Below are 23,998 nucleotides of genomic sequence, written 5' to 3' on the forward strand. Positions count from 1 at the left end.
ATGTGAGGTTAAAAATAGAATGCATAATAGATCACGTGCCTTTCATATAAATAATATTCTTATATCCATTGACCTAATATATGTATATAGAGGTCTATATATATTTACGTCACTAGCAGTAGATAAGAACCATTGTCTGGATACTTGAAGTGCTGCTTCCATATTTCTTCTGTATTTTGTGTTCCATAAAATCAGGTTAGATCTGGATTACACCGGGTAAGTTTGTCGTCTGCTGAATCCTGTGTAAGTGAACAATTTTCAAGGCGGTTACACATTTTTTCGATTTATCTGTAAATATCAATTACATTTTTTTTTTAAATACGAATAATTTATTATTAAAGTAAAATAGCTATTTACTTAGGAGCTATAGATTTCTATATTACACACAAAAAAAACTATTACATTTGTTGTTAGCGAGATTAACGGAATTTTATTTTTGCATGTTGTAGAATGTAGATTGTTTTCTTTCCTTTCTTTGAGTCAATACTGTTTGTTTGTTTATTTCAAAATTAGTAGTTGGCAGCTGTTTAAAGGTTTTATTTGGACTTGGCTGAAAGTTCTTCCCATGCTTTGCAAGCTTAACATGAACATATAGTCGAAAGGTCAGAGAGTATCAAAGTGAACAATGGAAGGACCTTAGACTGTAGGCTCGTTTTCACCCAGACGAAGCATTGAACAGGTCAGTTGATGTCAACTCTTAGAGCAGGAAATCCGTTAAAATAATTTTTGTGTGCCTAGAATTTCCCAAGCGTTCAGTTTAAAGGAAAATGAACACAATTATGTCTTGGGCATTGCTGAATTTATCATTTACTTATAGGCAACATACGATATGGCTTCGGGCTCCTAGTTGCCACTTAATGGTTCCAGTGATATTTTTATTGATTTTTAAGAAAGAGCGAAGGAAAAATTGCCCATTTTGATTACATCTCAAAAGCTTAGGGTCTTATCAAGTCTAAATCCGTCCATGGTATTAAGCACAAAATCTCTCAATGCTGTAAGATTTATTTCCCATTTCTGATTACAAACAAAAATAATTAATTTGATTAACTATTTTTTAATATAGATTTATGTTTTTGTTAGGTATAATGAATAATTGTGCAGTTTCAATTTGATCCGAGAATAGGAAGTGGGAGAAATAACGTGTTCAAAATTTATACGAGACAAACAGACGGACAGAGTGTGTTAATATAAGCTAAGAGTTTTGGGTTCAACTCAGCGTTATCATTCTATTCCACACATTTTTGACTGTTAGTGAAAAAATTAATCCACGAAATTGTTGATCATTTTGCGACATTGTTCAAGACATAGTGTCTAATTAGTTGTGTTTGCATTAAACCAAGCGAAATAGTTGTTTTGACTCGTGCACATGGTCGCCCCCAGGCTCTGCATAGATGTATAGCTAGGGTCTTCTTTTTATTGTTATTTTTAATACAATTTGATAGTTTTAATGTTCATGTCTTCTCGAGTTTATTTGTTTCTATCTATCTATCTTTCTATCTATCCATCTATCTATCTATCTATCTATCTATCTATCTATCTATCTATCTATCTATCTATCTATCTATCTATCTATCTATCTATCTTTCTATCTATCGTCTTCTTCTTCTTCTTTCTATCTCTATCTATCTATCTATCTCTATCTATATTGATTTATCTATCTAAATTGAATACGGTTAAGAATCTTAAGAAAAAAACTTGTAACAACACATTATTGCGATTAGACCACTCGGTTATTATAGATTTATCGAGCGCCTATAAGGTACAATTAACAGCAGTTCACTGTAATCAACGCGTAAACTAACTTTGACAGCTTTACCATAAAAAAACCGTTATACAGGACTCAGGACCAATGTTTCAGTAATTTTAAAGAATGCTACACTTACACTACCCATTACTTCTTCTGCGGTCATTTCCCTTTTTTCTCAGTGTTCCTCAAGAATCCAAAGTGAAAATGGCAGACAAAATTGCTTTAAGCAATTACAAAGCACACACAACTGACAAGGAGGACAACTCCGACTCACTTTTGTTTCTGTCCCATGAGAAATTATCTTACGAAAGACGCTATTCAGGCGACTGGAAGCAGCATTGTTGGCCATTGAACGCCTGTCAGACCATTGACCCAGAGGAAAAGAGAAAAGCTCTGGTCAAGAAAAATGGAGGTTACAGGTAAAATCTATACTTAAATAACTACAAAAGTCTAAAACATTAAAACTAAATTTAAATAGAAGATTTTTATCAATATTAACTGAAAACAATAATATACTTCTACTCCGTAAGGGGCATAGAGAAGGAATAATTTTATAAGTTTTCATTATGTTTTTACAAAGAACTATACTATTCTAAGGAAGTAAAAAGTAAAGTTCCCCTTTTAGACCTTGTGGTCTATAGGGCAGATGATGTTGAGGTCATCTGTTTCTGTGGCCCAAGCTTAACGAGGGTGTCATGTGGCCAGCACAACGACCAACCGTCTTTTTTACTTTTCCCCAATTAATTTCAGGTACCCATTAGAGCTAGGTGGACTCAGAGGCGCCCAAGAATCCCAAAATTTAAAATCCCAGTCTTCATCAGGATTTCAACCCGGACCCCCGGTTTGGAAGCCAAGCTTTACCGCTCAGATTTTAGTTCAGATTTTGTCTGAAAGGGGAACTTTAATTCTTTTATTTTTAGTAGGCTATGACTTGGGGATGCTCTATTCTTGCCGATGTGTTCCAGGGTGTTTCTGGCTGGCCTAAGTGAGTACAGAAAGAAATACATCACTGACCTGTACTTCACTCTCGTAGACCTGGACTGGAAGTATGCTTTGACCATCATCTTCCTGATCTACCTGGTCAGTTTCCTGCTGTTTGCCGCCTTCTGGTGGATGATGGCTTACTACAACGGGGACTTTGAGAACGTAGGCAACGACAAGCACGAGTTCTGCTTGGAAGGGGTGTCGTCATTTCCGGGCGTCATCTTGTTTTCCTTGGAGACGCAGACCACCATAGGCTACGGTGTGGCCTACCCCAACGCGATGTGCGGCCCAACAATACCGCTGATGTATTTACAGGTAATGTTAAGACAAACACAATCACAAACAAAAGAAAACAACCTTCAGAATTTCAAAGAAGAAGGATGTAATAATTTGTCTTTGTAAATTGTTTGACATGTTTCGGATGTTCCTTCAGATTTTGAAGATAAGTACATCCTATCCCAAACATCCCGGGGGATGGTGGAGGGCAGGAATCCTATCGAGACCACCGAACGACAGTGAAGAGCGACTTCTGATTCTACTCTAGTTTTGTAACCACCATTGAATGCAGTGTTTTACCAATTTCTATTTTATTTTTTATCCTTATATCTTTTCTTTACCCTGTGCACTCCCACGGGAGCATAGGGCCGCCCCCAGACTTCTCCACAGAACTCGGTTCTGAGCAGCTTTCTTTATCTGCTCTCATGTCATTCCAGTACCCTCCGCTTCACTGATGACTGACCGCTTCCAGGTTGGCTTGAACCTGTCCACTTTCCTTGTGGATTCCAATCAAGTGCTTGCCTTGCAACAATGTTAGCTGGTTTTACATGGGTGTGTCGTATCCAGCTCCACTTTCGCTTTTTGATGTCTTGGGCTATGGGCTTTTGTCTAAATCTCTCCCACAAATCGACAGTAGGTATCTTTTCTGGCCACCTAATAACCAATATAGTACGTTAAAATTATATTATTAATTATAATGTATATTCATTTTAAACCACTGCTGTTTTTCTAGGTTGTTCTGGGTTTTTTAATCGAAACACTGATGCTTGGTCTAATTGTGGTGAAGATTGCAAGGCCCAAGTATAGGGCTAACACAATTTTATTCTCTAAATATGCCACTATAAACCAAGAAAATGGACAGCTTGTTTTGCAGGTCAGTGATTAGCGAAAATGTACATTTTTCTGCTAAACTATAATATAAATGTAATGATAGTTCGCTTTTTTTTTTTCAAAATTTTTCATTGATGAGTCTTCCAAAAGCTTTAATGCTGGATTTTCCCAACGGAGTTATTTTTATTCCCCAGTTTTATTTTGCCCTACCATAAGGTTATGATGTAAGCAAGACGAAATGAGCATATAATTAATATCTACAATAATTTCACACTCCTGAATTGCCTAACAGTTACTTCTTTTATTATTCCGTAACCCGTCGGGTGTCATTTGTGAGCGACTGTTAAAATCTATCACGGTTTCACAACTGTCTCAGTCGACTGGTGTTCTCGTATCAAAGAATGTACCTTTTCATTCCTTAATATTTAGCATCCATTGTTCTCTTCTATCTTCTTCACTTTCTGTATGGACCTGTGCTTAGTGGGATAATGGTGGAAAAAAAAGATACAGATGTTGTTTTTTTATAACGCTGTTAGGCCCTAAGAAATAAATATATAAAAAAAAATTCAGGGTTTTCAGTTGGAACTGCTGCCCAAGATCAAGCTATTTTTAGCAGTATTATCATTGTCATTAACTTTCATTTGAGATATGGCTTGAACCGACCCTGATAAAGTGGGGAATTAGTGGCAACGTAGGTTTTTTTTTTTTACTTGGAAAGTCACTGGCTCGTGCTCTGGTCAGTGCAGTCCCTTTTACGTTCTATTTAAGTCTCATTAATAATGTGGTCCCTATTACTACCTTTATATAGCTAATATGTATGCATCATTAATTATGGGAAAACATGTAAATCCAATTCAATTACTAATTAACAGCTGTGAACCGCTTTAGGAAACTATTTTTTCCAGATTCGCGTGGGGGATCTCAGAAAGTCCCACCTTGTAGACGCCACCATTACCGGGATGGTCATCCGCAAGTACACCACCCCTGAGGGCGCCTACTACCCACTGTACCAGTTCAGGTGCGACTTCTCAGCCAACGAGATGGGGGATCAGGTGTTCCTGCTCTGGCCTATCATCTTGACACATGTCATCGATAAAAGCAGCCCCTTGTACAACTTTAAACCCGCTGACCTCAGTACTGAGAAGTTTGAACTGATCGTCTACTTGACCGGAACCGTGGAGTCTACAGGTAAACAAAGCTAGGTGCCGAGGTATTACGGGGCTAATAGCGGGAACGCCTTTTATTTTCCATTTCCGTGACGATTTGACGATTTTAAAAAAGTTTTTGTATTTATGAATGTTTTTTGGCAACCCTTGAGAAACTATTTCTCATTTGGCCATGCGAAATAAGTGTAGAATTTTACTATTTGTGTAAATTTGCACATTACCGCGACAGTGCAACACCGTATGGGTTACGTTATAAATAAATGATTCAAATGTCGGTTATATCGCAATAGGAATGGGATAATAGTTACTTTATAAATGTTTATTAAAGGTATCCCCTGCATTAGGTCTGACATCTCACAACCCCAGTCTGCACAGACCATTTCCCACAATGTGAAACCTAAAACAGATGATGCGATACATGGAGAATGATGATCTAAAGGAATCTTCCAACGTTGCATGGATGATTTCGACCTTACTCGCCAATCTCTTGGTCACCGTATGGGCCTAAGTGGACAAAGCCAACTTTTACCTACGACCTCATTATTTAAACTCAGTCATCGGATTAAACTCTTTCTCTTGGCCTTCACTCCCATAGCCCCCTCCTCCCTCAATACATAACCTTTCTTTACTTGCACCCCCCCTTCTCTAAAGATTGCTGATGTTTGCGTCCAAACACGCTCAAGCAAAACAAGAAGAAACGTGTCTTTCTCTGTCCACTCTTTCCATGTACTTACAAAAACAAAACAAAACAAAAACAATGCGTCATCGTTCTCTCATGAATCAAAAGCGTCTACCTGGACCAAATGTAAGGTGGGCGGGAAACAAGAGGGGACAAGAAAAAAAATTAAGGAAAATTTAAATGTCTCAAAAATATTTGAAATCCAGGAGGATAACGCCCCAATTCATTATCTTCTCAATATTACGCCTCTGAATTTGTCGCTTCTGAATGTACCGTCTCTGAATGTTCCGCCTCTGAATGTGCCGCTCTGTTCCAACAAGTTTCTCTCCATTCACAAATGTTTATAGTCCCAGACATTATGATGGTTATAAAAGTCTACAATGTCTGCGTGAAAGAAAGACACTTGCCCGGTACTTCACCCCAGAGGTTTGAAATTATAGCTTTCTTGACCTTAACCCACTGGAGTCCAAGTATAGAGCACATTGACGGCAAGTTTGGACAGATTTTTATAGTTGTTTACGGAAACTTCAAATAAATGTGTACAGCGTTCTTAATGTGTTTATAAATATGTATATACTTAATATATATCGACACGTGTATAAAGGGAGATGTGTATAAGTTATTTCCATATCGTGGACTTAGATACATTTCAATAGCTATACAGAAAGTTCTTAATAAGAAAAATAATCCAATGTCTCTCAGCAAGATGAAGTATGATTTTTTTCCCAAAAAGCTTGAAATCGGTATTTTGTTATGTCAGCGTTTCTCAAACTGTGGGGCGCGCATACCCCCTCTCCCCCTTTTCTTCTAGGGTTTTTATGTAATGTCGCAAATTCTAAAATGTTTATTCTCCGAGAAAACACAATTCTGGTGAGGGCTGGAAACGAACTATTCGTTCGCTTGATTCCTCTTATCACTTTTCTGCCCTGATGAGAAAGGTGAACATATATAACCGCTTGATGAATTCATATCCAGCTGTCACTGTGAAACTCTTGAGTGATTTATGATTTGTAGGTCTCCACTTTATTTTTCTGTTTGCGCACAAAATATCAACAATGACCATTCAACCATTTTTTTTTAAATGACAATAGCAAAAAGGATGAAATTTCAAACGAGATTGACTATTGAGTGACTAATCATCAAATACATGGCTAACATTTAGATAAACTAATTATTATGACTAGATAATTAATGTTAATTTGGGATGAAGATGTTTTATAGATTTATAAAGTGTTTGCCTTCTCTCAGGTGAAACATGCCAGGCCCGTAGCTCATACCTGCCCAAAGAGATCATGTGGGGCTACAGGTTTGAGAGGATAGAGGAGTACAACCGTGGGCGACGACGCTGGCAAATTGATTTCACGGGTAAGTTACAGAGGAGGTCACGGCTTGCCAGTCTGATTAGGCTCTCGTGCACGAAGCAAGCAGCTATAGTAGTCAGCTCTTGTATACTTAGGGTACGACAATCATAGCGCTTTTGTATTTATGGCGCAACATTCTTAATTCTTATGCACTGCCCTAAAGGTACAACAATCGTAGCTCCTGTGTACTGATAAGATGACCATCTTGGTAAGCTCTTCTGTGGACAGAATACATATCTCAGATAAAAAGCTTGTACACGTTATTTCTCCCACACCTAATCTCAAATCAAGCTGAAATTTTGCACACTTATTTCTTTTACCTGACAAAACAAGAATCAACAGAAAACATTAACTAATAATTTAATTAACTTTTAGTAATTAAGTATTTTGTTTGGTATCTCGAACAAGGGAAAAAAATTGTACTTGATTGATGTGGTAGTGTAAGTTGAATTATTCCCTTTTATACTTTGCTTTAGATTTGGAAATTAAGAATAGATAGATAAAACCTTATATTTTCATAAGCACCTCTCTGGTACAGTGGCTAGTATGCTGGCTTGAGGAGGCTTGGGAGGCTAGAACCCTCAAATTCGAAACCAGGTCGTTCAACGTTCCCCCCCCCCTCTTTAAATGCATTTAAAAAGCGATCATGGCAATATACCCCCTTCTTTCTCTGCCCGCCCCTTTCCCTACTGGTCCACACAAGTGACAGGATCATAGAGTGATGAGAAAGCTGAATGACCGAGATAGCGCTAAACAAAAACAATTGGTAAAAATGTTTCTAATCGCAAAGATTTATTATTGTTAGTCTAAATGTATTATACATTTAATAACACTTAATATATTAAATATAAGCTTTGCTTTTTTTTAAAGCAGTTTTTCAAATATATTTTCTTGTTGTAATGAACAGGTTTCGAAGATGTATTACACTGTCAGAACATAAGTCACAGCGCTCGAGAGTTGGACGAAAGGAAGAAAGTTGGCAAGTCCAAAGAGAATGAACTATGTTCTGGAAACACAAGCTAAAGAAAGTTCAACATTTCAAACTCGTTCTGTCTTTAATTAACATGTTCATATCACTCATATACATATCTAGTAATATGTAGTCTTTTTTTGTTGCTCACCTGACCTGCACCGATTTAAAGTATTGTTACGAATCTCACTATCCAGGCTCTCTGCAAACTGCACCATACACCACCAACTTAAAGAACTTGACAAGTCAGGGCTCCAAAATAACGTAAAGGTTTAATGTCCATAAATAACAGCCAATACTGTACAATTGGCAGCACGTAGAACAGTACAAATAGCTCTGCGATAACAAATATCTCTCCGATAACACCGTTCCGCCGTATCAAGTCTTGCACTGGTCTCTCCGTCTCGTTCCGGGCTTGCACTGGGTTCAACAGTTCGGGACTGACTTCACACACTTGGGCTCGTTGTGTCGGACTCGATCACAGACCAAGATCAAGACGCCGTTCGTCTCAACTGTACTTGATAGTACTCCGCACTGAACCGTCGTAATGCTCCGTACAGGACCACACCGTTGAACTGTGCTGTAGTCGACCGTGTTCTGAACTCCTGTCGTAAACCCGCTTTCTGAACCGTCTTGACTGCGACACCTCCGCTCTTTATATAGGGTCCCTACTGGCCTTCTAGAACCGGACAGAACGCCGCTCGACGTTTCTAGGTGGTCAGATGACTACAACCCTCGTGACGCTAATGAGCTCTGTTCACGACGCCGATCCTACTCGAACCTTCATGTTGTTAACTCGTCTCGGCCGATCGTCGTAACTCGTCACGGTTGACCGCTCGTCTAGCGCTGGCCTGGGGCGATTTGCGTCGGCTGACTACACTCACACCACTACCCCTCTCTGTGCCACCACCAGGTTTATAACAGTATGTTGCAACTCATAAGTACTTAAAACTAGGCCTCTACATTAATCCAATGAAGTCATCTCAAACCTAGGGGGAGTGAGATATTTAGTTATTGTCGTTAAAAATTGTATTTAAATAGATTATTTTTGGTGTTCATAGTATGTGTTTGTTGATATTCTTGAGCAAAAAAAAAAAAAACAAACATCAAATTATTAGTAACACTATGGAGACGAAGTCACTTGGGGTGATTTTTTTCCTCTCTTGGTTTTCATCAGTAACACTAAACCTTTCATTGATCCGTTCATATATATTTCAATTGTATTCATATTTTATAAACAAATGTATGAACACAATTACAAATTATACATTTAGCATGTAAGTATTTGATTTTATCTACCACAATGAGGAAAATAATAACTGATTTTGTTTTATACATTATTCCATATATGGGCCCTATATATATATCATGAAATATTATCATGGAATATGTCTTCAATTTTTTTTTCTATTTATTGCTTGAATTTCCCATTTTAATATACTTTTGTTTTAAAGATGTGTTTCTGTTTTAAGCTAATGTACTATACAGTGCACAGTGTAAAGTCTCGAGTCTGTAGCTACAAATATTAGTAGACAAGAAGAAACATTCATTATAGCAATTTGCACGGTCAAGAAAATATAAGCTTCACTTTAAAGCATAAAGCAATCGTATTAAACAAAATTTTTTTTTACATATATTTGTATTATCTGTCTTGTTGTTTAGTCATAGAAAATACACAATGAGAAGAAATACTAAATAATTGCATTAGATATCATGACTTCAAGTTGATAATTTTATTTAGATATTTACACATTTTTTGTCTGTCTTTACAAAGCTTATATCAACTCACTCTGTCTGTCTGTCTGGTCAAAAGTTTGTACACGTTATTTCTCCCACACCCAATCTCAGATCAAGCTGAAATTATGCACAATTATTTCTTTTACCTGACTGAACTGTTATAAGCTGAATTAATCCCCTTTATGGTCGTCTGAGTCTTAGCAAACACAAAATGAAAAATAGGACGAGACTATGGAAACAATAGATAACTCTACAATCTTCCATGTTCATAAGCTCTCCACTATCTGAGTGGTTTCCATGTTGGCTTGGAAAGGCTTGAGTCAATAGCTCGAATTCAATTTTTTATTTATTTTTATCAATGCTTTTAGTCTAGATCTATTACAAATTTAATGACATGACTGATCCAAACTAACTGATACAAGTACCCTTAATATAAGCTTTGTTGTTTTTTTTAAAAAGTATTGTTTATTTTTTTCTAGTTGTATTATTTCTTTAAATTGTTGACAGTTGTCTCTTTATCCAACAAGAACAAAAAAAAACCTGGACAGCTCTGAAATATTCAATCAATGTGGCCTGGGATAGTTCAACAAAGTGGCCTGGGATAGTTCAACGAAGTGGCCTGGGATAGTTCAACAAAGTGGCCTGGGATAGTTCAACAATATGGCCTGGGATAGTTCAACAAAGTGGCCTGGGATAGTTCAACAAAGTGGCCTGGGATAGTTCAACAAAGTGGCCTGGGATAGTTCAACAAAGTGGCCTGGGATAGTTCAACAATATGGCCTGGGATAGTTCAACAAAGTGGCCTGGGATAGTTCAACAAAGTGGCCTGGGATAGTTCAACAATATGGCCTGGGATAGTTCAAAAAAGTGGCCTGGGATAGTTCAACAAAGTGGCCTGGGATAGTTCAACAAAGTGGCCTGGGATAGTTCAACAAAGTGGCCTGGGATAGTTCAACAAAGTGGCCTGGGATAGTTCAACAAAATGGCCTGGGATAGTTCAACAAAGTGGCCTGGGATAGTTCAACAAAGTGGCCTGGGATAGTTCAATAATATGGCAGAGCATTGTTCATGTCCTATGCGACAGAACTTAAAGAGAAAACAAAACACTGGGGGGGGGGGGGAAAGCGAGATGGCAGATTGTAACCGGAAGTGAACTTTAGACTTAAATAACTAATTGTTGGACAGACATTTTTATTATTAGATTATTATTAGATGTACAATAAAAAAAAAGTTACATTGGAATGTGCAAAAAATTTAATAGACATAAAAACAACAGCCAAAATGAGCAAGAACAATAACAACAGCAACACTAAACACACACATAGAGACCCAGCGACAACAAGATTGACAACAGCAAATACAACAGCCAAATGATAGATACAGAGGATATTGATAAAAGTAAATACAAAGTTTAAAAAAAGGTATCCAAGTATCGCATTAAATAAAAACAACGTGTGACATTTGTTGTAGTGGGTCTTGTTTCTAATATGACCAGTCTGACCAACCATCTGACCTGACAGTTACACTTGTTTGCAGAGGATGGACTTGTCCTCGGTCATTTCTACACGTCCTCTACTGCAAAGAACAAAAAGTGTGTGTTTACATATACATTCAAGTCAATGTCATGTGATTGTAGACACGAGCAGAGTTGTATTTGCTGAGCGCCTCAAGGCGAGACCATTCTTTCTAGTAGGCCTCAATACTGACGTCGCAACATGAGACCAATAGCTGGTTGCCACCTCACAAGTTTTGACGTTTGCAGCTCAGTGTTTCGGCCTTCTATGAGGATTGGTCTAGCTCACAGCAGCACAAAAAACCTTCTTCCAAATACCCCTCCCCCCTCCACTGGTCCACAAAAGTAATTAAACCACAGCGCACCAAGAATGCTATAAGCATTGTAAAAAATGCCCTATATTAAGCAATTAAAAAACTATTTAGGACCCGCATTAATGTCAATTCGAAGTCCCCAGATTAATCCCATGGGATGTGTGACAAAGTGGTAAAAACAAATCCTGAGTTCAAATCCCGATATAGACTAGGAATTTAATATCCAAGATTCAACTTGAGCTTAGTTGTTTTTGCTGAGCTTAAAGGCAACACGGACACACCCTCCCAGACCCATCCCCATGAGGCTTCTAAACTTTCTGGACCAGAGCGGTCTAAGTAGGAAACAGATCAGAGAAGACTAACCCTACAAAAGCAACAATTCTACATCTAATAAATTATTATTAATGAAGAAGATATTTAGTGCAAACTTCTACATTTCTCTACATTGAAACCCCTTGATTGGAACAGTTGAATTGAATGTTATTTAAAACTGGACACTTGCATTAAATAATATTGTCATACATTGTAACGTCTGAAATAGAGCACCAAGCATTGATGGATATGAATGGATGAAATTGATGCATGAATAAGTTAATGAATAGACTGATGAATCACCTCGTTGATCATCTTCTGATGCAGTGCTGTAAACTGCATCGGTATCTAATGTGTCTACACTAGTGGCCAATGTGTGTTTCTGTCTGGTCAGTTGATCAATCTCCACAGGGTCCCTGTTACACAAAAATGATTTTTTTTTAAAGTTAAAGTGTGTAAACTACTTAAGCCTGAGCATTAGAGACATTAGGAAATTACAAAGTTATATATACTTATATACAGGAAATTACCAAGCTATAGAGCAAATCACTTATATTGAAAAATGACTTACTTATATGGGAAATTACTACGAAATGACTAAATTATAGAAAACTACTAAGTTTTATAGAAAATTAGTCAGCTATATAGGAAATTACTAAGTTAAACAGAATATTATTCAGAAAATAAAAAGTTATATAGGAAATTACTAGGTTATAAAAATGTTATAAAAAGACGAACAAATGTATACTGCTCTTTGAAAAATGATCATCTGCAAGATTTAAATCTAGACAAATTGTCGCGAATGGAAATTCGTTTTAGAATATTTAATATTTGACTATAATATTTTCTTGTTTTGTTTTAACTGTACCGGAACTAGTAATAGGGTATGCAAAACAGAATGGTAATAACGTGACTCGTCTGCTAATGCTCGGCCCCAAATGGTAATTGTGGAGCCAAATAGTAATTGTGGAGCTAAATAGTAATTGTGGAGCTAAATGGTAATTGTGGAGCTAAATGGTAATAGTGGAGCCAAATAGTAATTGTGGAGCCAAATAGTAATTGTGGAGTCAAATAGTAATTGTGGAGCTAAATAGTAATTGTGGAGTCAAATAGTAATTGTGGAGTCAAATAGTAATTGTGGAGCTAAATAGTAATTGTGGAGTCAAATAGTAATTGTGGAGCTAAATGGTAATTGTGAAGCTAAATGGTAATTGTGAAGCCCTGTGGAAGTTGTTAACTGTGTGAGTGAAATATTCCATGAGATGCTTAAAGCTGATTGGTGGGACTAATAAAAGAAGCAGGTATAAGATCTATGCTTATCACTTTCGTACGTGGAGCCCCATTAGACGCCAGGTCTTGTGATTCCATTAATGTTTTGGCTTTCTCTGGCTTCTCAGGTTCGTAATGTTCTGTTTGAATCACTTTGTAACACCTACTTACTCTTCTGTGTAGACTTCGTGCACACGTTCTGGGTTCTCAGTCAAATCTTTAGCGTTACATTTCGGGGTTTTGCTCGGAACTACGTTGTTGAAGCGAACAAAGTTGATACACCTGAAGCAGACGAACACGAACGAATTATTTAAAAAAAAAAATTTGGTCGTAAGTGTTAGAATAAAACTTTAGGTTCTTAGTCTTCTTTTGTAATCAGTTAACTTACAGCTTAATTAAAGTTCGTAGATTGAGGACAAATGTATGAATACAATGAGTATTTTTTTTATCTGCAATGCCAATAAGGGTGTTTGGTCGTTTTTGTCTTTTCTTTATTTTATTTTTGCGTTGGTTTGATAGCACGATTTCTATTTTTGACTTACATATTTCTTATCAAAATTTCGTAATACAAGTAACTTTTTAAAAAGTAATTTCATGAAAGATTAATTTTATAAATTTTCAGTTTTTATTTTAAAATACAAAATTCCCTAAATTGGAAACGAAATGTATGCCTCTTGATATTTGACTGCTCTCTCTCACAGTTTTTTATTTAATTTATAATTCAAATCCACTCTTTACAGATATAAACATTGATTCCTGTAAGTGAGTCTCTCATACCCTTTTTCCATTACGGTATTCACTTATAAAAACATTTATCATTTGGGTTTGAAGTGATTGAATGTTTCTTAATTTTTACATTTGTGTCGTAATTTATTTTAGGTAGGCTTAAGTTTAATTTTAAATCTTCCTAAAAGTATGCATACAAAGTTCTGATATGTATTGAAATATCACACAGTTCAAGAGATTTTTCCTTTTATTTCTGCTATATGAGAGATACAGACAGATAGAGTGATAGATAGATAGATATACAGAGAGAGATCGATAGAGATAGAAAGAGACAGAGAAAGAGGTACATTGTCTACAGCTGATAACAATTATCAATTGCTGTCTCACTATATATCAAATCTACTATTTTATGCGTGTCAGTGTTTAAATTGAAAAGTATGTCCAGGGACTCAAAGGCGACAGAACTTGTACTCACCACTTGTCTGTCTTCTCATCATACTCTTCAACTCTCGTGAACCTGTGACCCCAGAGGATCTCCTTACTGGTGAAAGATGTTCTGGCCTGGACCATCTCTCCAGTGGACTCTATAGTACCCTCCAGGACAACGATCAGTTCAAACTTGTCATAGATTAGATCTGGGGAGGTAACAGCATCTTTAGTTCATGAGTAGATTAGATCTGAGGGGGTAACAATATCTTTAGTTCATGGGTAGATTAGATCTGAGGATCGCAAAGTTTTAACTTGATCCGAGAATGTGAAGTGAGAGAAATAACGTGTACAAATGTGTACCAGTCAGACAGACGCAGTGAGTTGATATAAGAGTTGTAATAAGAAGAATATACGTTGTTGTTTTTTTTCTGCTACATGTCTATGTGTAACTGTCGCGTAGCTTAAAGCAGTCGTTGCACTAGTTAATTTTTAGAGTGAATAAATTCCAGAGCAAGGTCATGGTTGTATGTTGTTATCAAGTAATGACAAGTTTCTTTTAAAAGATGACGTTTTTTCCAGTAGTATTCAAAGAATTGCATATTCAGTGTAGGACGTAATCATCTTCTATTTTGAAGTAACGTCTGTATAAGATAAGATAAGAACACAGAGAAATGTTTACCTTCAGGTGTGAGTGTATAAAGTGGACTGTCTTTAGTGATCTTGTGACTCAGCACCATTGGCCAGATAAGAAACACTTTGTCTTTCATATTGTGAGCGTGAAACTCAATCTCATGCTGTAAGAAATTATAACGTAGGCTAATTGGTTAAATTATACAAAAGACAATTTGGCAACATTAAAATACAGTACAGTTTAAAATAAATTCTAACAATAAAAAACAACAACTTGTAGTTATAGAGTGTTATTAACAATATTAAATAATACTGGTATGAAGTAACTGACTAGACCAAAGATTGTTGGTATAATTGGTATTTGACTTGATCACAGATTGAAGACTTAAAAGTAGAGAATGTTTATTGATCTGAATATTTTACATACATAGCTTTTTTTGTTAAGTTCTTGTAGAGCTTAAAAACATTCCCTTGAAACAGTAGATACACATCAGAAACAGTGTGTAGACTCCCCAGAAACAGCAGATTACTCACCAGAAACAGTTGGTAAACTCAAACGAAACAGTAGGTAGACTGAAACAGTGGGTAGGCTTACCTTCTCAGACATCCGGTGGACTCACCTGAAACAGTGGGTAGACTTACCTTCTCAGACATCAGGCTGACTCACCTGAAACAGTGTAAACTTACCTTCTCACACATTAGGCTGACTCACCTGAAACAGTGGGTAGACTTACCTTCTCACACATCAGGTTGACTCACCTGAAACTGTGTAAACTTAACTTCTCACACATCAGATAGACAGTAGGTAGACTGAAACAGTGGGTAGACATAACTTCTCAGACATCCGGTGGACTCACCTGAAACAGTGGGTAGACGTACTTTTCTTGACAGACATATCTCTTGACTAGAGCACCGTAAACATGACAATCTATCAGATGTGAGTTTCTGATGTCCCCAACACGAATTTGTAAGTTTAGATGTTGATCTTCAAGGCATATACAGGCGTTACGACTGAACGTTAAAAACACACATAAATAAAATAACATTCTTTAAAAAAATGTAGTCACAATAGAATATATGAATGTATTGAAAGAAAAATCAGAAACAATACTATAAAGATTCTCTGACTTATGAAGCTATTAAAGTAAAAAGAAATTCAACAGTTTTCTGCATGGTTTAATCCAGAAGTTAAAGCATTCTAAACACGTCTAACACAATTTAAAGGGGCTCACAATCTGATAGTTTGCAGTGGCAAAGGAAGGTAAAAGGGACAATACCGTTAGAGTTGAGTGAAATCAGAGTCGTCCCAAGAAACCCCACAAGTCAGAATCTTTGTCTTTACCGAGATTCGAACCCGAGACCCCTCCATTCGTAAGCCAAGCGCTTTACCACTCAGCCACTGCACCTCTAGATTATCTCTCATGTCACCTAATTGATCGACAAGCAACAGAGAAGATGGACTTTGATTTGTATTAGCCCTATTTTAAAAAACATAACATTCCTCACTCTAATTCACTATATTGATTTAAGTATGTAACAACATTCAATATGCAAAAAATAACTGATGTTTTTTTTTAAAATGATTTTTATGTTGAGTGTTTATCTCAAGGAGCAAATCTTTAACTCGCCATTCACCTACTTAGACTCAATTTTGAAAGATGGACATAAATTATAGAACTCTTTTTCAAATTTTAAGTGCTAAATCACTGACCTAAATATCAAGGTATGTCGCCTGTGTTTTGGTCGTGCAATCTTCACAAAGATAAAACCTAATAAAACTGTCTCTAACAAGAAGCCGCAAGTTATCTGAAACAAAAACAAAATTTGATACAACATTTTTGTAGCTATTACATTTCTTAGTTTTATAGTGTTGAAAAATAGCATTACTATTTATATAATCAAATATTTATAGATTTTAGGAGCATTCAAAAAATAATAAATATATTAAAGTATTGGTAAATATTTTGTTGCAATGAACTTTCTGATTTGTCTTGATCCTAATAATCATTATAATTCGTTACTATAAAAAAAAAGATAGCTGTCAAGAATACAGAGGTATGCTGCTATATTTTAATAACACATTCGTACGATACGTTTTGGCGCATCCATTTTGTCTCTAGGCGTTACATCAGAACTTGACCTCATTCACCAATCGTATACGATAGGCAGTGAGTCACATGCTTCTCTATCTCTTCTATACAAATTATGATCTAGTGTTAATCAACAATGGTTAGTGACAGTTTTTTTTTAGTTGTGTTTTACCGTTCGTTTCGGTGAATGAGGTCCATAAAAAAAACCCACAAAGCTTTTTATAATAAACATTTCTTGTTCACTACACTATACAATAGTTAAAGTTTACCCTCTCACCTCTACCCTTAGCCTACCACCTGAAGAAGAAAGTTGAAGAGACTGATCCAGGTATTAGAAGGGAATAACAGAAAGAGAAAGCGTGAGAGATAAATGGAACACACAGAAATGTAAAGCAGTACATCAATTCTCAAATGTGTATTTTAGTATTAAATATCTGACCTGCAGATAGACCACTGGCAGAGTCCCCGCACAGTCTGCATTAGGATAGATAGTGCCGTAGCCTATAGTGGACTGTGTCTCTATAGAAAATAACAGAGCGTCCCAGTAGGAGTCCAGTCTATAAATACAGGGGGTAAAGTTTGGATCTCCGGCATGAGTTATGTCCCCGTGGCTGCAACAAAAGACATTGGAAAATGTTCAACAAATATTAGCGATTTGGGTGTGAGATTGTAGGTACGTAATTTATGAGATTCATCCACAAGTTTCTCTCTGTAGACAACTAGTTCATGATAAAATGATAGCTATTTGTTCATGAATGTGGCGGCTAAAGAAAGGAGAAAGGTAACAGATAACAGGCAATATGAATGTTGTTTTGGAGTGGATTGTAGTTTAATCAAGGTCTTAACAGTAATATACTTTTTAAATGGAAATTTGTGGCCCATTTGCTCATTCAAATGTTATCGTTTGTCACAGCATGCACACATCAGACTTTGTATTAAGTTCACCAGTCAAAGAGAAAATGATGGCACCACTATTGACATCTATACTATAAAGTAGAATGTGAGGTGTATGTATGTTACTTATAGACATCAAAACCGCTTGACCAATCTTGATAAAACTTGGCAGGAATGTTTCTTGGGTACCAACTTAGACCTTAGTTATGTATTGTAGCCCTAAAAATTACTTAAGACCCTAAAAAAAAATAAAGTTGTCCGACTCTATTAAAGCTATAGTATTTTATGGATCTAGGCCATGTCTACAATGTTGACATGAGAAAAGATCGAAAGGATTTAGACCTAGATCTAATTTTAAGAAATACACTTTGTGCATATAGTTTTTTACTTTGACACATGAAAATACAAAAGAAGATCCTTTGATTTCATTATATAATAAAATTAACCTTCAATTTTGTGTTTCAAAAGCATTTTTACATTAATTAGTTCCTTATATATGTAACTACAGATTTCCTGACGAACATTCTTTCATTAGACAATACCGTAATGAATCGCGTACTAAAAATTAATTCGTTTAATTGTTTACTTTATAATCCCATCCCTAGATCTAAAACTCTAATTCAACTCTAAGATTATAAAACTTCTGTTCGCACAGATGGTTTTATACTTTAACACATGATAGTCCATTAATTTCATATATTGATCAAATAAACATTCAAATTTGGTTTTCTAAAGCATTATTTTTAAGAGACTACATTCGTTTACAAAAGCTGCGAAGCCGAGTTGAGATAGGCCTAGATCTATATTCATTCATGAATCGCGTACTAAAAATTATTTCGTTTAATTGTTCACTTTATAATCCCATTCATTTAACAAAGCTATCGCTCTTTTCGTTTTTAATAGATATGAATGTATCGACTTCGGGTAAACCCATTTTCGCAAAACTAATTTTATTTTCGTAGCGAAAGAGAAATAACATGAAAGGATCATTAGCTAAGTTTAACATACATCTAAATCCAATCCACTGCATTAGTAAACACAAACTTAGACCCACAGGCCGCGGGTAATTCCAGGCTAGTCCTTAAATATAATGAAACTAACTGGATAGACAAACGTCAAAGACTTACGTACTACAAACTTGACACACATATAAACTGAACAAACTGACGTATAAACTGGACACAACTTACGTACAAACTGGACACAACTAACGTATAAACTGGAAAGACTTACGTACAAACTGGACACACTTACGTACAAACTGGGCACACATATAAACTGGACACACTTACATACAAACTGGACACACTTATGTACAAACTGGGCACACTTAGGTACAAACTGGACACACTTACATATAAATTGGGCACACTTACATATAAATTGGGCACACTTACGTATAAATTGGAAAGACTTACGTACAAACTGGACACACTTACATACAAACTGGACACACTTACGTACAAACTGGACACACTTACATACAAACTGGACACACTTACATACAAACTGGACACACTTACATATAAATTGGGCACAATTATGTATAAATTGGAAAGACTTACGTACAAACTGGACACACTTACATACAAACTGGACACACTTACATATAAATTGGGCACACTTTCGTATAAATTGGAAAGACTTACGTACAAACTGGACACACTTACATACAAACTGGACACACTTACGTACAAACTGGACACACTTACATATAAATTGGGCACACTTATGTGTAAATTGGAAAGACTTACGTACAAACTGGACACACTTACGTATAAACTGGAAAGACTTACGTACAAACTGGACACACTAACGTATAAATTGGAAAGACTTACGTACAAACTGGACACACTTATGTATAAATTGGGCACACTTACGTATAAATTGGAAAGACTTATGTACAAACTGGATACACTTACGTACAAACTGGACACACTTACGTACAAACTGGAAAGAATTACGTACAAACTGGACACACTTACGTACAAACTGGAAAGACTTACGTATAAACGTCTTAGACCTATGTACAAACTAGACAGACATTAAGGATGATATACAAACTGTGCAGGCTTACGTGTAAGACATGAGAAAGTAAAGAATTGAAAAGAAAAAATATGAAAGAAAGAATCCCAGAAATAAAATCAGCATGGCCCATCTCCACTTCAAGTCCAGCAGGGTGACGTAGAGGTCTTTCAGAAACTTGACTTTTTTCTTTTGTATACCTCTGTAGGCAATGTTACTGCGGGAATACAAAGTAATACATAGGCTCATGATAAATATTTAGGTGACAGTAAGTGTGTTTGTTTTGAGTGAGTAGCAGTGTGTGACTGTGTATGGACTAGTTGACCTTTATTTTTGTACTCGGTTGAGTGAACAGCTTCTAAGGTGTGCAAGGTATGACAGTGTAGGAAAGAAGTCAGTAAACAACAGAGTGTTGAAGTGGACAGGATGGACTGAAGTGGACAGCATGAACAGAAGCTTAAAGAACATCCAACTAATAAAGTCATGTGGTCATCGTTGTTATAATCTTCTTAGTGTGATTAAAATATATGTTACAGTTAAATGTTACCGATGTTAGAATCGTTACAGATGTTATAATCTTCTTAGTGTGTTTAAAATATATATTACAGTTAAATGTTATCGATGTTAGAATCGTTACAGATGTTATAATCTTCTTAGTGTGTTTAAAATATATATTACATTTAAATGTTACCGATGTTAGAATCGTTACAGATGTTACAGATATTTGAAATGTTACATATTTAAGATGTTACAGATATTTGAAATGTTACAGTTGTTAAAGATGCCAGAGATATTTAAAATGTTAGAGATTTAGAGATGTTACAAATGTTACAGATTATAGATGTTACAGATGTTATGATGCTAGAGATGCGGAGATTATGATTGAAGAGACATTACCTTTGACCTTCTTTCCTCAGTAAAGTTCGTCTAGGTTTCATCCTTCTACTGTTGAGTTCACGCCACACTCTGTCAGTACGACTTCCTGGCTCGTCCTCAACACTTGCTCCGTCCACGGTCAGTTCAGAATGAAGTCTTTCTGGGAATCTTAAAGCACAGTATAAACTATAGACACACACTCAGACTCTGGCAGATTTAATAAAATAAAGTCTTTTACTCTCAATATTGGAAATGATGTTTATAAGTGACAATAATAAATTTTGTTATGGAGAATACTAGGAATCTTGATCCAATCCATCAATAATAATAATATTATTATATTTTTGTTATTAAATTGTCTTTTATAAGATAGTAGTAGTAATAATACTGATAATAATAATAGAAACTAAGTCATAAGTAGCACAATGCAATTATATCCATTGTAAGTCATTAAGTGATAATATTAGCCATTACAGACTATCCCCCCCCCCCCAAACAGGTAAGTGACAGACTGCTTCCAGGCCTGTAGTTATTAAGTCTATTCGCTTCCAGTGACCCAGTGGTGTTCATCCAGACCAGAGGGACATGTCAACTTCCAACATGCTCGTCACGTGACAGCATCACTAAAAAACCCGGTCCAGTTCTATGGAGCTGGACATCCGCAGCTTTATTTATGGACAGTGTGTAGGAATTTTAAATGCGCCAGATCGCACTACGTAAAGGGACGGATATGGTCCGCGTGCCGTAGTTTGGGCATCAAAGCTTTAGACCAGTGTTTACCAAACTGTGCTCCGCGGAACCCCAGTGTTCCGCGAGGCCTGAATAGGTGTTCCACGAACTACACGAATATTTAACTAGTGAGTGAATTAACCTCTCTAAAAAATAAGCAGTGTTCCGATAAATACTCAAAATGTGCGACATGTTCCATTAAGGAGTTAAAGAAACACTGGACTTTAGAGAACTCAACCCGTCCATTGAAACATGGATAGTTCATGTGTCACTATATTTGTGTGTGTGTGCGTGTGTGTTTAAGCATTAGGTGCCTTACAAGAAAGTCTGGTATTTGTACTCCTCCCACCGCTCATGGTCCTCGTACAAGTTGAGCACACAGGGCCGTCCTCCAGCCATAGAACCTGAGGGCGAGGAAATTGTACTCTTCAATAGTCCTTCAACAGTTGAGTCTCTATTGTCATGGACATTTTCACACAATCAAAGCTGAAGACCAAATTTCTAGGCCCAAACTTCACATCATTAAATCATTATAGTAACCCTGAGATAATATTTATTCGCTGACATTGACAGTGTCCACTGAGAAATGCTTATCTAACGAGCTTTTGGTCTTCACTGCCCACCGGTACATCGCAGGTCAATGATGAGGCCTGTATAACGATTGGACTCGGACAAGCACGAGTTTTCTAAAGCCTCTGACTGGTGTGATGGGTACGTATTAAAGAACTCGAAAGGCCTTGAGCTCCATTGCCGTTGTTATTTGAATTGAACAGATGCCAATGTCCCGGAGCTCAGCGAGATCATTTGCCGTTCTTTACCTTTGATGGACATACAAGACGGTTGATAGTTGAATAAACGAATGTTCAGGAACATTTGGCGCTTCGTCTTCTAAGTCTAGATCTAATGACCTATCATTAGAATATTCTAAAGTCTAGTAGATCTATACATTTGCTTAACAAGGATTCTTTCTGTGGGGGTGAAATCTAGCATCCATTAGTTATTGAGAGAAAAACAATCGCCCTAAAAAGTATTTTTTAATGTCTTTTTTATGTTTTTTTTTCTGTTTTTTTTTTTTTAAAGTTGCTCGCTTCTGAATTCAAGTCAAAATATCACCCCCCCCCCCTCAACCCCATCCCTATATTGAAAGGCCGCTGTGTTAGCCGCAAATACTTATAAAATATAAGGTTTTTTAGTTCTCTGTTGTTAGTTTCCATTTTTTATCGAATGAACTAATTCTCTACACAAGGCTTATCTCACCTTAGTTTTGTTCATTTTCTATAAAGCAAAATTAATTAAAATTTCCTCTTGATCCGAGACTCTGGGAAGTAAGAGAAACAACGGGAACAAGATTTCATCCAGACACAAAAAGTGGATCTAAACTTTGTTGTTTTTTTAAAGGCAAAAAAATATATTATTTGCTTCAAATTACTAGAATAAAATAAAATAATAAATTGCTAAAAAATAAATTTGGCCTTGGTGCCCAATCATGGCGAGCAGATAACTTTCTCAAGACGCTGGTCACTTTCGCATTGTCCCCAAAAAAAACAACAAATCGGGTCAATTGGAACAGAGCCCTACGGCTTTAGTATGTCCTTTAGAACAGATATTAGCCGCGGTCCTAAGATTTGCAACACAAAATACTAGATCTATAAACCTAGAACAAAGTAAAAAAAACTTACTTCAGAACGTCAGGACTGTTCTAGCTATATGTTTCATCATCACATCTTGGAGTATATCAGACTGGAGAATTCAGAATTGACTGAAGAATTGTACTAATTCAGTGGAAGGTGTAGATTGAATGAAATAACAGAAAATTCACTAAGTGCACAACATTAACGTCAAACTGCTTTTGTTTTTAATACAATTGTTTTTTGTCCATTCCAATATTTTTGAACTCTTAGAAGTTGTCAAGACTAACTAAAACATCGTAGTTCAGAGAAAGCTAAGTGGAGATAATTAGTTGGATAGTACGGCAAATAGGTCAGAGTTAACTTTTCTTGGCAAGTGACAAGTCTGTGCCCAAAGATGATGACCTGGAGATAGATGGGAGTTGTGGGGGAGGGGGGAGGTAGGTATCGAAGTGAGGGAAGTCACCTATCTAACTTTTGTATATGTCAGAGGCTTTACCTTCTTATGAAAGACAAACTCGATTACTGACACAGCGGTCCCAGTGTTTCTCAAGCAAAGGGTCTCTGATTCCTGCACTTCTGTCATGTCAAGGTGAATGAAAACGAATACAATTATGAAGTTGTGCATATTACCTAGTTTGAGTCCTACTAGAAGTAAAGGCATTGCTCTACCTGCTGGTGGCTGAGTGGTAAAGCGCTTGGGGGCTCGGGTTCGAATCTCGCTTAAGACTGGAATTTTGAACTCGGGATTTTTAAGACGCCCCTGAGTTCAGTCAACTCTAATGGGTACTTGACATTAGTTGGGAACACAT

General features: G+C 36.5%; 2 protein-coding genes across 8 annotated transcripts; one reads left to right on the plus strand and one right to left on the minus strand.

Moving 5' to 3' along the window:
- The first annotated feature begins 83 nt into the window (after window positions 1-83).
- On the plus strand, window positions 84-9,648 carry LOC106053859 (G protein-activated inward rectifier potassium channel 4-like). 6 transcript variants are annotated; one of them, XM_013209505.2, is made up of 8 exons: window positions 84-216; window positions 514-679; window positions 1,927-2,166; window positions 2,713-3,046; window positions 3,741-3,881; window positions 4,744-5,026; window positions 6,932-7,048; window positions 7,952-9,648. In XM_013209505.2, the coding sequence occupies exons 3-8, from the start codon at window positions 1,952-1,954 to the stop codon at window positions 8,065-8,067; spliced, it is 1,206 nt and encodes a 401-aa protein (XP_013064959.2). In that variant the 5' UTR covers window positions 84-216; window positions 514-679; window positions 1,927-1,951; the 3' UTR covers window positions 8,068-9,648. The 6 variants fall into 6 exon arrangements, with proteins under 6 accessions (XP_013064959.2, XP_013064958.2, XP_013064961.2 ...); XM_013209504.2 differs by having other exon boundaries at window positions 87-243; XM_013209507.2 differs by having other exon boundaries at window positions 92-243; window positions 517-679.
- Window positions 9,649-10,234: 586 nt separating this feature from the next.
- Window positions 10,235-23,597, minus strand: LOC106053848 (ATP-sensitive inward rectifier potassium channel 12-like). 2 transcript variants are annotated; one of them, XM_056006472.1, is made up of 12 exons: window positions 23,238-23,597; window positions 21,878-21,962; window positions 20,851-20,997; window positions 20,006-20,170; window positions 17,474-17,645; window positions 16,656-16,750; window positions 15,802-15,955; window positions 14,994-15,108; window positions 14,361-14,520; window positions 13,331-13,441; window positions 12,194-12,306; window positions 10,235-11,326 (listed from the first exon to the last, which is right to left on the minus strand). In XM_056006472.1, the coding sequence occupies exons 2-12, from the start codon at window positions 21,955-21,957 to the stop codon at window positions 11,313-11,315; spliced, it is 1,326 nt and encodes a 441-aa protein (XP_055862447.1). In that variant the 5' UTR covers window positions 21,958-21,962; window positions 23,238-23,597; the 3' UTR covers window positions 10,235-11,312. The 2 variants fall into 2 exon arrangements, with proteins under 2 accessions (XP_055862447.1, XP_055862448.1); XM_056006473.1 differs by lacking the exon at window positions 21,878-21,962 and having other exon boundaries at window positions 10,863-11,326; window positions 23,238-23,595.
- Window positions 23,598-23,998: the final 401 nt, after the last annotated feature.

Source organism: Biomphalaria glabrata, chromosome 12 (assembly GCF_947242115.1).
Source record: "Biomphalaria glabrata chromosome 12, xgBioGlab47.1, whole genome shotgun sequence".
Classification (NCBI taxonomy): Eukaryota; Metazoa; Mollusca; class Gastropoda; family Planorbidae; genus Biomphalaria; species Biomphalaria glabrata.